This window comes from Eubalaena glacialis, chromosome 6 (genome assembly GCF_028564815.1).
Source record: "Eubalaena glacialis isolate mEubGla1 chromosome 6, mEubGla1.1.hap2.+ XY, whole genome shotgun sequence".
Lineage (NCBI taxonomy): Eukaryota > Metazoa > Chordata > Mammalia > Artiodactyla > Balaenidae > Eubalaena > Eubalaena glacialis.
This window is the reverse complement of record NC_083721.1, coordinates 49,293,326-49,307,680: the sequence shown is the minus strand read 5'-3', so window position 1 is coordinate 49,307,680 and position 14,355 is coordinate 49,293,326. Positions and strand designations below refer to the sequence as shown.

The 14,355-nt window shown below is 35.6% G+C and overlaps 1 protein-coding gene across 38 annotated transcripts in view; it reads left to right on the top strand.

The window, feature by feature from the left end:
* Nucleotides 1-14,355, top strand: part of ABI3BP (ABI family member 3 binding protein) — a 264,662-nt gene that overhangs the window by 226,599 nt on the left and 23,708 nt on the right. For all 38 annotated transcript variants that reach the window (XM_061194088.1, XM_061194099.1, XM_061194116.1 and 35 more), the window contains 3 exons: nucleotides 154-222; nucleotides 6,527-6,736; nucleotides 11,287-11,395. In XM_061194088.1, coding sequence (XP_061050071.1) covers nucleotides 154-222; nucleotides 6,527-6,736; nucleotides 11,287-11,395 — 388 coding nt within the window. The remainder of the gene's footprint in view (nucleotides 1-153; nucleotides 223-6,526; nucleotides 6,737-11,286; nucleotides 11,396-14,355) is intronic.

Below are 14,355 nucleotides of genomic sequence, written 5' to 3'. Positions count from 1 at the left end.
ACCAGCAGGACACAATTAAAGGCCTTTTAGTGTGGATAATATGTATAGTAATAATAATAATAATTGAAATCAAATTGCAAGGAATTGACTAGGAGGCATTTGTATTAAATATTTATAGTTTTACTACTTTTTCATTGTATCTTCCATTCTCAGGTAATATGACTGACTTTAGCTCAAGTCCAACAAGAGAAACTGATCCTCTTGGGAAGCCCAGATTCAAAGGTATGTATGACTGGCTCCAAATCTCAATTTTAACAAAGCTATCTTTGGTGGGTGTATCAGTCAGCTGTTGCTGTGTAATAAACAACCACAAAATCTTAGTAGCATACTCTAAAAAGTATTTATTTCTCATGTGTCTACGAATTGCCTGGAGGTTAGCTGATCTACCATGTGTTTGGCTGGGTGGTTCTACTTCTAGCAACAGGTGCAGCTGGGCCTCTTATAGGTTGGGCTCAGGTCTGCTCCACATCTGTTCATTTTGGTGCCCAGGATGAAGGACTAACAGTGACCCAAGAGAAGCCATTCTCATGACAGTACCAAGTGAAGAGAGGGAGAGTCCAAAACCATGACCACATTTCAAGCTCCCTCTTGTGTTATACCTGCCAATATTCAATGGCTAAAGAAAGTCACACAGCCAAGCTCATAACAAAGATTGGGGAAGTATACTCCTTCCGTAGATATAGAGAATGTTTTTGAAATATTTATTTATTTGTTTGGCTGCGCCGGGTCTTAGTTGCAGCACACTGAATCTTTGTTGCCACTTGTGGGATCTTCGCTGTGGCATGCAGGATCTTTTAGTTGCAGCATGCAGGATCTTTTTAGTTGCAGCATGCAATCTCTTAGTTGCAGCATGTGGGATCTAGTTCCATGACCAGGGATCAAACCCAGGCCCCCTGCATTGAGAGTGCAGAGTTTCAGCCACTGGACCACCAGGGTAGTCCCTAGAGAATGTTTTTGAACAGTAATCTAATCTACCACAGTAAAAGAGAGATTATATGATATAGAACCCAGTATTTCCTTTTGTGATATGTTTTTCTGAAGTATAAAATTTGATAAACTTCAACATATGTATATACCCATGAAATATCATCACAATCAAGATAATGAATACATACACCACCTCCAAAAGTTTCATCATGTACCTTTATAATCCCTCCTCCTCACTCCTCCCACCCAACCTCTAGTCCCTAGGTAACTATATTATAGATTAGTATGCATTTTTGGGAATTTTACATAAATGAAAAAAACACAGTATGAACTTTTTGTGTGTGATTTCTTTCACTCAACATAATTATTTGGAGATTCATCCATGTTGCTAAATGTATCAGTAGTTTATTCCTTTTTATTACTGACTAGTATTCTATTGTATGGATATATACTAATTTATTAAAACTGTTCACGACATTTGGGTTGTTCTAATAAAGCTGCTATGACCATTCATGTACAAGTCTTTGTGTAGACATATGCTTTCATTCCTTTTGGACAAATTCCAACAAGGAGAATGGATAGATTGTATATAAATGGACATTTAACATTTTAAGGAACTGCCAAACTGTTTTCCACAGCAGTTGTACTGTTTTCCACAGCAGTTGTACTGTTTTGCCTTTCTGCCAACAGTATATGAGAGTTCCAGTTCCTCCACATCTTTACCAACACTTGCTATGGTCAGTCTTTTTAATTTCAGCCATTTTAGTAAAGGTGTAGTAGTATCTGATTGTGATTTTATTTTGCATATCCCTAATGACTAAGGATGCTGAACATCCTTTCATGTCCTTATTTGCCATCTGTATATCTTTTTTGATGTGTCTGTTCAATTTTTTTGGTCTATTTTTTATGGAGTTGCTTATTTTTTTATTATTGGGTTTTAAGAGTGTTCATATTTTCTGGATTGAAGACCTTTTTCAGATACACACTTTGCAGGTATTTTCTCCCAGTGTTTGGCTTCTCTTTTTTAATTTTAATGAAGCTCAGTTTATCAATTTGGTTTTTTATATATAGATTGTATCTTTTATGTTATATTTAAGAAGTCATTGACTAATCAAAGGTCACAAAGACCTCCTCTGTTTCCTTCTAGAAATTTCTACTGTTTCCTTCTAGAAGTCTTCTACTTTTACATTTAGGTCTATGATCCGTATTGAGTCAAATTTTCTATATGACACAAGGTATGAGTGCATTTATTTTCTCGCTTATGGATATCCAATCGTTCCAGCATCATTTTTTGAAAAAACTGTTGTTTCTCCACTGAATTTAATTTGTACCTTTGTCAAAAATCAATTGTCCATATATATGTGGAACTATTTTGGGGTTTTCTAGTCTGTTCCATTGATCTATTTATCTACCTTTCCATCAATACCACAGTGTCTTGATCACTGGTTTTATAATAAGCACTGTGATCAGGTTATGTTAGTCTTCCAACATTGTTCTTATTTTTTAAAAGTTGTTTTGGTGACTCTAGGTCCTTTTATATTTCCATCTGAATTTTAGAATGAGTTTCTCAATGTCTAAAAAAATAGCCTGTTTATATTTTCATTAGAATTGCATTGAATCTGTAGGTCAACTGAGAAACATTGACAGCTGTACAGTATTAAGTCTTATTACCTATGAACATGGTATATCTCACCATTTATTTAGGTGTTCTTCATTTCTCTCACCAATGTTTTGTAGTTTTCCATGTAAAGAAAACCATAAAAGTAGCATTTTTTATTTCAGTTTCTAATTGTTCATTGCTAGTATATAGGAAAACAATGGTTTTTCATTCAATGAGCTTGTATTCTGCAACCTTGCAAACCTCTGTAGTCTTTTTGTAGATCCACTGGATTTTCTACCTACAGAATCATGTCATCTGAGGGGAAAGTTTTACTTCCTCCTTTCCAACTTAGGTATCTTTTTTTCTTGCCTTTCTGTACTGGCTAGAACCGCTAGTGAAATATTGAATAGAAATAGTGAGGATAGTTATCTTTTTCTTGTTCCTTATATTAGGGAAAAGCATTCAGCCTTTCACCATTAAACATGGTGCTTCCTGTAGATTTTCATAGATGCCCTTCACTATGTTGAAAAAGTTTTCTTCTATTCCTGCTTTGGTGAGAGTCATTATCGGAAATGAATGCTAGATTATGTCTAATAATTTTTTCTGACTTTATTGAGATGCTTATGTGGTTTTTCTTTTTTAGTGTGTTAACGTGATAAAGTAATTGTTCTTGAGTTGTAGGCTACCTTTGCATTCCAGTGACAAATTCCACTTGGTTATAGTGCATTCTCATTTTAATATATTGTTGGATTTAATTTGCTAAAATTTTGTTTAGAATTATATTCAGTGAGGGACATTGGTCTGTAGTTTTCTTGTAATGTCTAAGTCAAGTTTTAGTATCAAAATGATGCTGAATTTTTCTTCAATTTTCTGAAAGAGTTTAGAACTGGTGTTGCTTCTTCCCTAAATATTTGTTAGTATTTACCAGTAAAGCCATCTGAGCCTGATATTCTCCTTGTGAGAAGGGTTTTACATGTAACTCACTTTCTTTAATAGGTATAGGACTATTTGGAATATTTTTTTCCATAGTGAACTTTGGTAATTTTTCTCTTTCAAGTTATTGGTCCATATCATCTAAATTGTCAAGTTTATTAGCATAATGTTATTCATATTCTCTTCTTCTTACTTTGATATCTGTATAATTTGTAGTGATGTCACCTCTCTCATTCCTTTTATTGACAATGTGTGTCTATTTTTTCTCTTTTGCCTAACCAGTCAGGCTGTAGGTTTATCAATTCTTTTGATCTTCTGAAAAGTTCAACTTTTTTTTCATTGATTTTGTCTATTATTTTTCTGTTTTCTATTTCATTTATTTTTTACTCTGATCTTTATTATTTCCTTTTTCTGCTTAATCTGAGTTTCATTTGCTCTTCTATTCTAATTTCTTAAGGTAGAAGATGAGCTCATTGATTTTGAGCCCTCTCTTCTTTTCAGATATGGAATTTAGTGCTACAGATTTTCCCCTATATATTATTTAAGCAGCATCCAAAAATTTTTGATATGTTGTGTTTTCATTTTTACTCTGTTCAAAATACTTTTTAATTTCCCTTTTGGTTTCTTCTTTGACTTATTAGAAGTATGTTATTTAATTTCCAAATATTTCAAGATTTTCTAGAAATCATTTTGTTATGTTTTGTAATCGTTTTTGATTTCTAATTTAACTCCATTGTTGTCAGATACTCTGTATTACTTGAACCCTTTTACATTTATTGAGACATTTTTTAAGGCCCAGAATATAGTCTATCTTGGTATGTGTTCTCTGTGTACTTGAAAAGAATGTGTATTCTGCTGTTCTTAAGTGGAATGTTGTATTGGTTTGCTAGGGCTGCCATAACAAAATACTACAGACTCGGTGGCTTAAACAACAGAAATTTATTTTCTCACAGTTCTGGAGACCAGAAGTCTGACATCAAGGTATCTTTGGTTTCTCACATTGGAAATTAGGGCTTCACCATAGGAATTTTAGGGAAACACAATTCAGTCCATAACAAGTGTTCTATAAAAATGTCAATTAGGTCAGTTTGCTTGGTTGTATTGTGCAATTCTTTTATATCCTTAGCGATTTTCTGTCTACTGTTCTGTCAATTAATGAGAGAAGGGTACTGAAATCTCTAGCTCTAATTGTGGATTTATTTCTACTTAACAGTTCTATCATTTTTTGCTACATGTATATTAAAGGTCTGTATTTAGATATAGACCTAAATTACTTAGGGTTGTAATAAACTCCTGAGGAATTGGTCCTTTATTATTATGAAGTGACCATTTTTGTTTATGGTAATATTCTTTGCTCTAAAATCTAATTTGTTGATATTTATATATCCACTCAAGCTTTCTTTTGATAAGTGTTATCATGATATCTCTTCTTTTCATCCTTTTACTCTTAACCTGTTAGTCTGTTTGTTTAAAATGTTTTCCCTATAGGTATCATACAGTTGGATCTTGCTTTTTCACCCAGTCTGACAATCTCTGCATGTTATTTTGGGTGTTTAGAACCTTACATTTAACATGACGAATGATATGGTTAGGTTTAAGTCTATCATCATCTTGCTATTTGTGTTTTATTTGTCCCATCTATTCTTTGTTCCCTCTTTCCTTTTTCTTCAGCCTTCTTTTGGACTGAGTATTTTTATGATTCCATTTTATCTTTTTTTGTTGTCCTACTCCTATAACTTTTTTGTTTTGTTATTTTAGTGATTGCTTTGGGGTTTATAGAATGTGTCTTTAACTTACCACAGTATCTTCCAGTGATATCCTACAACTTCACGAATAGTGTAAGAACTTTCCATTAGTATAGCAGCTTTTCTCTCCTTCTGGCCTTTGGGCTATTGTCATTATAGTTTACTTTTACATGTTATATACATCACACTAAACTGTTAATATTTTTGTTTAAACAACAAATTGTCTTTCAGAGAGAATTTCATAAGAAAAATACTGTGTATATTTACCTATGTAGTTACTGTTTCAAGTGCTATATTTCCATCCAGCATCATTTTCCTTCTGCCTGAAGGACTTTCTTGAATCTTTCTTGTAGAGTGGGTCTGCTGGTCATGAATTCCTTCAGATTTTGTACGTCTAAAAACTATCTTGCTTTTCTTTTTTGTCCTTTTGCTTTTGTTTTTTTAAAAGATATTTTCACCAGTTATAGCATTCTAGATGATAAGGTTTTTTGTTTTGGTTTTTGTTTTTTAGTAGAGAAATACATTGCTCCACTGCCTTCTCACTTGCATTCTTTCCGATGAGAAATCTGCCATAATCCTTCTTTGTTGTTCTATGTATAACATGTCTTTTCTTGTCTGCCTCCTTTAAAGATCTCTAGAAATTTAATTTGGGTCTTTTTTATAGCTTCCATTTCTTAACTCTCAACCATGTGGATTATAGTGATGATAACTATCATCACTATACTAGTTTTACTGTCCTTGTCTGATGATTGTTACAGCTATCCAAGTTTCAGGTTGGCTTCAAATGATTTATTTTTCTCCTCATTATGGGTAATATCTTCCTGTTTATTTTATCCAGTTGGGAATATTTTTATTCCTAAAATATTCTTGTATTTTATTCTGGGGTGCAGTTTAAATAACTTGAAACCATTGATCCTTTTGAGTCAGGCTTTTAAGATTTATTAGGTGGGACCAGAACTGTGTTTAGTGTAAGGTTAATCATTCCCCACTACTGAGACAAGACCCTTTTGAGCACTGTTTCCAATGCTCCATAAATTATGCAGTTTAAACCACGCTCAGGGGGACCAAATTACTTTTGGATATTAGCATAAACTAAACCTATTTAGAAAAGTAAATCAACAATAACACCCATATCATGTATCCCAAAGATAGGGTTCTGGATTTTCACAAATTCAAACCATCCACATCATTGCTTTCATCCATCTGCTTATAGTATTAGATCAAATGTCCTCAAACAGATAATTTTATTTATGAGTTCACCTCCACCTTTTTTCCAAGCTCAAAAAAAAAAAAAAAATGCTCAATGTCCTCTCTGTCTTAGGTCCTCATGTGCGGTATATCCAAAAGCCTGACAACAGGCCCTGCTCCATCACCGACTCTGTCAAACGATTCCCCAAAGAGGAGGCCACAGAGGGGAATGCCACCAGCCCACCGCAGAACCCACCTACCAACCTCACTGTTGTCACTGTGGAAGGGTGTCCCTCCTTTGTCATCTTGGACTGGGATAAGCCACTCAATGACACTGTCACTGGTAAGATCATGGCACGTGGACCGTCACTACGGTGGGAAGCATTGATAGTGCAATGCATTGGGAATGTGGTACCTTGATTCAAACTGTGGCCTGCGAGGCATATCTTAGGAACAGCAAGTCCCCGCAGAGTTCTGCTGTCCCTGTGGTACATGATTGTTAAAAGTATCATAAGATGCGAAAAGATCGCATCTTTTGGTTATGGTCTCCCTGTTAATTTAGCAGATCTCTTTAAGTTGCATACCTTCCTTCTCCTCTCAGAACTGTTTTTCACAATGTGAAGGTATATCTAGTCTTTTCATTACCTGAAAATCACAGATAACATATGGGAAGTTGCCACTGCTGATAAGATTTAAACCTGTTTTCCTTTCACCATCCCAATTTCTAGATTGATCTAGAATTTTCAAGCAGGTTAAAAGTTATTTCAATCATTTTAGGAAAATTGTTGTAATTTGGTCAATTTTCTGCTTATCTCAGGAAATTTTGATTCTGCTGTCACTCATCCAATTTCTCTAAAAATGACTATGAAAAATAAGAAACCCTGAGTCATTCTTTGAATTTGTCATATGGGATTTAAATTCTCTGTAGTGAACAGGATAGTCAAAGTAGAAGGGAGGGGGTGGGTGGGAAGACTAACAACCTAAATCAGCTAGAGGATGTAGCAAACAGCATGAGGACACAAGGTTCCTGCTGCCCGTGTCCCTGCCACCGTGTGCCTGGGGTGGGTAGGCAGAATAGAGTTGCCCACCAAGAGGCTGTCAGGAAGAGTAGAGAGTGGTACACAGGGCGAGGTGAGGAGTGGGGAGATTCAGGATCTGCCAAAAAAGTTTTCTATGAATAAAGGAGAAAACAGTAGCTGCTTCTCCTCAGACAAAACCGTTTGGTCTGGGCAACTTCCAGTGTAAGCAGCTTATCTTTGCTTAGCTGGCTTTTTAAATTTTTAACCATATTTTGTGAATTTCCTTTCTTATGCAAAGCTTGCCTTTGTTTTGAGAAAGAACCAGCCACTGCCCATGGTTCCTGGGGATTTGACTAGTCTTGCTTCTTTACTTGGAACTATGCCAGTAGGTATTATCATCCCAATATCTAAAAATCAATCTCTAAGTATTGATTATCTACATGTATTAAAAAGTTTAAAACTCTCAATATATATGCAGTGCTAATAAAGAGTTCCTGTGATAGTCTGAGGCTTCATTCTCACAAGACCAAATGAACTATAAAATTTCACTTGCCTTAAAAATACAGGACATCAAGTTGGAATTGGTTAATCTAATATGTTTAATAATCTAATATATATTCACTTGGGTATGTCAATAATATCTGATTTAACTTTTTAAAGTAGGATTTTCCTTTCATCATGTAACTTTTTAAAATTATATAAACCTGTAATTTCAAAGAATCATGAATAGGATATACTTTATCTAACCAATTAGTTTTATAACATTATTATTATTAAATGTTAATGGGCTGCTTGAGATCTTTCACTAGATACTGGACTTATGATAATTTTCATGGATAAGGACCACATCTATAACTATTATATTTTATAAATAGAAATAAGTCCATATTTAAACATTACTCACTTAGTCTATATTTCAATGTTGGACCATATGCCCTAATGATCTGTTCTATTTTTTTCCATTTTTGTTTATTTTTAGTGTTCCATTAAATACCACTTGATTTCAAATGTAATCTTTTATAAACCAGCAGCTCAGATAATATAGAGATTAATTCTCATGTCACTGGAAATGGTTTTTCAAGAAAGGATTAAGAAAGATAACAAAAAGAGAGTGGAACATATTCTTTATTCCCCAGGTTGACTTCTGTCAGTAATCTTTCTTTTAATTGATAGGCATGTATTCACCTCTAGTAAATGCATCCAAATTCAGATGCTTCTCCATATCCCTTCTACACTAAAGTAGAAATAGGTACACCATAGAGATTGACCACAGCCTGGGTCCTTGGACAACTTAAATTACTTATAAGGTGTCATTTTGTGATACATCAAGAGCATGCTGACATAGATTTAAATCCCGGACCAACTGTGTTCTAGATAATGCAACTTGGGTCTATAATTAGCCTCTTTGAACTTCAGGGTTTTTTTATTTGTAATAATAATAATTCTTATTGCTATCAATTTATTGTGAGTATAAGACTTAACAGAGAGTAGTATCACCATTTGTTATTTTCATGCTGTATTGACCAGACAGTGATGTTCCCAATATTTATAATAAATAATTATGTTCTAAGTGAATTATCTCATAATAGGGCAATAAAACCCTCTGAGGGGGAAAAAACAGACCAATTATTGTGTCAGTTCTTTGTAGATTTTCTTATATCTTTACTGTTAATGAAATTATTTTTTAAATCCCCTATTTAAAATAAGAAATATGGACACATACTTTTTTTTTGTTGGTGGTAGATTTTTATAATGTTCGTGGATTTATGAAAAGCTATTATCACTTTAAAGCATTAAAAAGGAAAGATATATACATTCTAAGACAAGAATTCTGAGAAAAATTCTAAATATCTTTTTAATCATGAAGGTAACTTCTAGATCCATTTTGAAAACTCCAGTCTTTCAGGACAAAAATAGTATTAAATTAACATTTAAAACTTGAGTCAAAAGAAAATTAGAAAAGATGTGCTATAAGTGTTGAAGTATACTAAAAGGCTAAGGTGATATTAAAAAGAATATCACACAGTCGATGAGGAATGACCCAAACAAAGATGTTTTTTGAAGGTGATTGCTTTCATGTATAACCAGCTGGAGTGTCATATAAATTGCTCTTTTGGTGACTAAGCAGCACTTGAATCTTTCCAATTGGAATCTCTAAAATTTTTGTGATCCTAGTTTCAAAACACAACTCGGGGATAATAAGGAATAATAAAAGATATAATAATAATAGGTACCACCTGTTGAGCAAAATACATGTAAAATACTATTAAGCACTTTCCATATGTTCCTTCTTTAATCCCTGCAAGCAACACTATGAAGAGACACTATGGACATTTTACAGATGGTAAAACTGAGACTGAGATCCAGGCAAGTGGCTTGGTCTGTCTCTTTCCATTAAGTCATGCAGTTTCCATTTTTTAAAAATCAATTTTACTTCCATTCTGATTACTCTGATCTTTTTCTAGTAAATGTCCCTTCACAGCTGAGGAAAAGATACAAAACGAACATAATTGAATTTGGGATCCTACCTCTCCCTCTCTTTCCACACTCCTTTAGAATAGAAAGCCAACTGAGACATAGGTTGGGAGCAGAGAGTCTGAGGAAGGAATCTTAAATATGGGCCATTAGTCCTTTAATAGCTGCACTAATGTGTCCAGATACAATGACCATTGCCTTCCAGTTTAATTTCTAATTTTCAAAAGGATGGTCATAGGAAATTACTCAGAAAAAGTGATCCTCCTTTTTGGCTTTTTAAAATTCACCAGTAAAGATCTTTCCCAAATTAAAATTGGTGATTATAAGTCTCCATGAGTTACTCTATAATTTCAGTTTTATTTCCGATATCCATCTCCTACCTTTGGTCTCAGTGCTAACAGCAGAAATCCCCAGTAACTTGCCAGCTCCTTTGCAACCTTCCCACTTTCCCTGATGCCCACCACTTGTGTATTTCTTCATACTGATGGAGCTGTTTTTGAGTAGGGTTTTGTTGGTTGGTTGGTGGTTGTTTTTTGTTTGATTTTTTTAACCCTCTGTGTGATCTTGTCACATGCATTAAACTGAACCCCAACTGAGAGCAGGGAAAGTAAATTAGTAAATTATATTCTCTTATTCTGAAAGTCTCTTTCTTTTGATTAGCCCTACAAATTCATAGAAACCTACCCTTAAGTTAAATTCATGCAGATCTCTATGCAGACTTTAAGGGCATAATTTTTTTAATTCAAGGATAATTATCAAGGGGGTATATGTTAGCAGTATGTACAAAATTTATGTAACTTACATAAGCAGTAGGTATCAAAATCCCATAATTCTGTAGTTCAAAATAATGAACTATAGAAAAGTATAGTTCATTGTTCAGTATTTGATTAACTGTTATTTGCTGCTGTGGTTTTCAACTCAGTTTTTTGCAGCAGTACCATATAGTCAGTGACGTTTTTCCCAGCTATATTGTGAAGCCCCATGAGCAGGAAATGTGCTTCTACTGAAACACCGCTCCTCATACAATGTTTTTTACAAAGCCACACTGGGCTTTCCAGCAATGGCAGACAATCCAACTTACCTAACAAAATCATAGGTTACCCATAACCAACGCTACCATAGGAGCATCAACAGTCTTTACAGTTACCAGACCTTTCCTGCTCTGGTAAAGAGAAAACAGAAATGGTCAATGAGCCACTCCCCAAATGCTTTGGGACCTTCATCATCCTCTGACAATCCCCATTTGTAAGTTGCTAATGTGTACGATCAATACGTCTCTAGACCTGCAATCTTGTTGCTCACTTTTATGAGAGTTGACCCTGTTATGCGGTTAGCTTTGAGAGCATTCAGTCCACCAGAGCATAAAGACAAGTATCTGTTGGCTTTTTTTGCTTTTCAGAATATGAAGTTATATCCAGAGAAAATGGGTCATTCGGTGGGAAGAACAAGTCCATTCAAACTACAAATCAAACCTTCTCCACAGTAGAAAATCTAAAACCAGACACAAGGTGAGCCACCAGTGCTATTACAGGTGAATTCTGAGAGTGCAAAAATCATAACAAAGGAGTAAAATGACATCATCCTTCTCTATCTTAAGGGAGGGTCTAGTTTGCATTTCATTCTTTGGCTTTCCATACACAACACTAGATACCCCTAGAGTCATGGTTTACAAATATGCAAGTTATTGGTGGGGATACAAGAGCTGACAAGATGGTCTTGTAAGTTAACAGTATAGCTGGGAACATTGAAAGATAGAAGGCCATTTATATCAAACATTGATATTAAATACCAAAATTTAGAGGAGGAAAAGTCTATAGACCAGAGACAACTGGAGTGTGGATGGTGTAAACTAGATTTAAAGCACAGAAGAAGTTGCCTGGCATGCTGGAAGGAGAGGGCAAGGAAACAAAAGCCATGTGACAAATGTAGGTGAAAGTTTGTAATAGTTAATGCTTAGTATAGCTACAGACTAGTCCTAGACACAGTAACCCTTTGCTTTTGGGTCTTTTTTTTTTTTTTTTTTTTTAATTTATTTATTTATTTATTTATTTTTGGCTGTGTTGGGTCTTCGTTTCTGTGCAAGGGCTTTCTCCAGTTGCGGCGAGCAGGGCCCACTCTTCATCGCAGTGCGTGGGCCTCTCACTGCCGCGGCCTCTCCCATTGCAGAGCACAGGCTCCAGACGCGCAGGCTCAGTAGTTGTGGCTCACGGGCCTAGCCACTCCGCGGCATGTGGGATCTTCCCGGACCGGGGCACGAACCCGTGTCCCCTGCATTGGCAGGCGGATTCCTAACCACTGTACCACCACAGAAGCCCCGCTTTTGGGTCTTTTTAATATAGACCAATGAGAATAGATTTTTGAAAATGGACATATATAATATTAACAATTGTTCAGTAATAAACAACTTTTCTTGGCATTCCTTACTACACATTGATACCAGGTTGTTTATCTTGCTGTATAGTTTTGTGATTCCTTTTTAAATCTAAAATACCTAATATTTTATCAGTTCATTTTATTATTTCAAGAAATATAAGGGCCTTAGGCATTTCTAGAAATGTAGTAGGGAAGGGGTTTTTTGTTTTTGTTTTGTTTTACATGGCTAAATTATCAAATGTATTGCTCAAGGAGATTCTCAAATGGATACAGCCAAGCATTTCCATAATAAAGCCAATGTGCTAAATTCATTTCTGGACTAAATTTCACTCTCTGTGAAAAATCGATTTCTTTCTTCAAGCTCCAAAACATTGTCTGATAAACTGTCTATACTTTCAGTATAAAACAAAACAAAAACACCCCTGACATCTTAAGTATAGTACCCCAAGCAACATAGATCAATTTTCCCACAATCAGGAGTTTTTCCAGATTGAGTATTTCATAACTTGATAAAGTTCCTCAGTGTTGAAAAAGATCAGTGGAGGTGAAGACTGGAACTTCAGCATCATTTTTTTTTTCATGTTTTATTTCTTGTATCTTTCATTGTCATGTGACTGAATTGAATTGGGTATTGATTGTGACACCCAGAAGAGCCTCTTTGGGCTCTGACAGCAGGGAGACTTTTCTAATCTTTTCAGGAGAAAAGGAAGTATCTAATTCATTATAGATGGTTTACTGTATATAAACTGTAGTCCTATACAGCAAAAACAACACTTTTCCACCAGTGTATTTTTTTTTCTTTTAAGTTCTCTATTTTGAGTTGTAATTTGGAGAATTTTGCAACTGCTAATTTTCTTGAAGGTATTAAGTTAGCCAAAATAAGCATATATTTCAGTAAAAGCCCATTTGATGATCTTGGTTCTGTTTCCTTAGCAAGATTAACAGGGAGAGAGCCTATAATTTAAGGAAAGAGTAAAAAGGTCATTTAATTTGGACTTTTTAATAGGTGGATTTGGGCTTACAAAACTTGGTTTTTCTCTTCAGTTTCCTGCTTTTTATTCCACTTAAGAAAAAGTGAGCTGTGTAGTACACAGAAAGCACATTGAAGGGCATCCAATCTCTAAATGTTCATTGTATTCCTTTTCTGAATCAGGCTGCTCTCAGATTTCACAGTGCACCTACTAGCTCATAATCAGAGGTAGAATAATGCCAGTGACATTTTAAACCTGATTTGTTTGTAAAAGGTTTGGGGCTGCGTTCAGCTAACATTTACTGAGTGCCAGCCATGTGCTCAGCCCTGTGCTTGGTGTTGTGCCTACAAACAGGAGTAAGCATGGTACCTGCCCTTGAGGAGCTCGAGGCTAGTGGGGTAGGTCGCTAGTGACCGATTATTCTACACAAAGTGGTGAGAGTTCTGGTAGAAGTCTGCACCAGGGGCGACAGAAACCCAGAGTGGACGGCACATCGCAAGGTCTGGGGAAATTAGGAAAAACTTCCTGGGGGAGGTGACCCCTAGGCTGAGGCGTGAAGGAGGAGTAGGCTGGAGCCAGCTAGGTGACTGTGGTAAGAGAAAGGAATGTCAGGGAGGATAGCACGTGTCAGAGCAGTGGCCCGAAATGGCACGGTTGTGTGTGGTGAATACAGGCTGTTTTCACCAGAGTGAGGGGCGAAAAGTGGACAGAAGCCGTAGAAGCCAAGAGAAGCAGAAGCCAAGTTAGGGAGGTCCTACTGCGCCAGATCAAGAAACATGGTCAAGTGATGGGGAGACCCTAAAGGATGGTAACTGGGGAGTGCCTTGCTCTGACTTTCATTTTCGTTTTCATTCTTTCATTTAGTTGGAATAATCACTTTTGATACTAGAGCTACTTATAACGAGTAGCAGTTGGTAGAACAAATCTAACTAAAAGAACTTTTTGTTAATTTCTTTCATGAGTACCATTCTGGCATCTGACCTAATTGGTCAAATAGGTACATAAGAGAAATGTGCCTTTGGGCTGAGCTGGATTTCATTCTGGAATCACAGGACGGATCAGGTCATGGGGTTCACATCTAGCTTCTGGTTGTAATTGTTTCAGACTCAGCTACAACCTTGTCC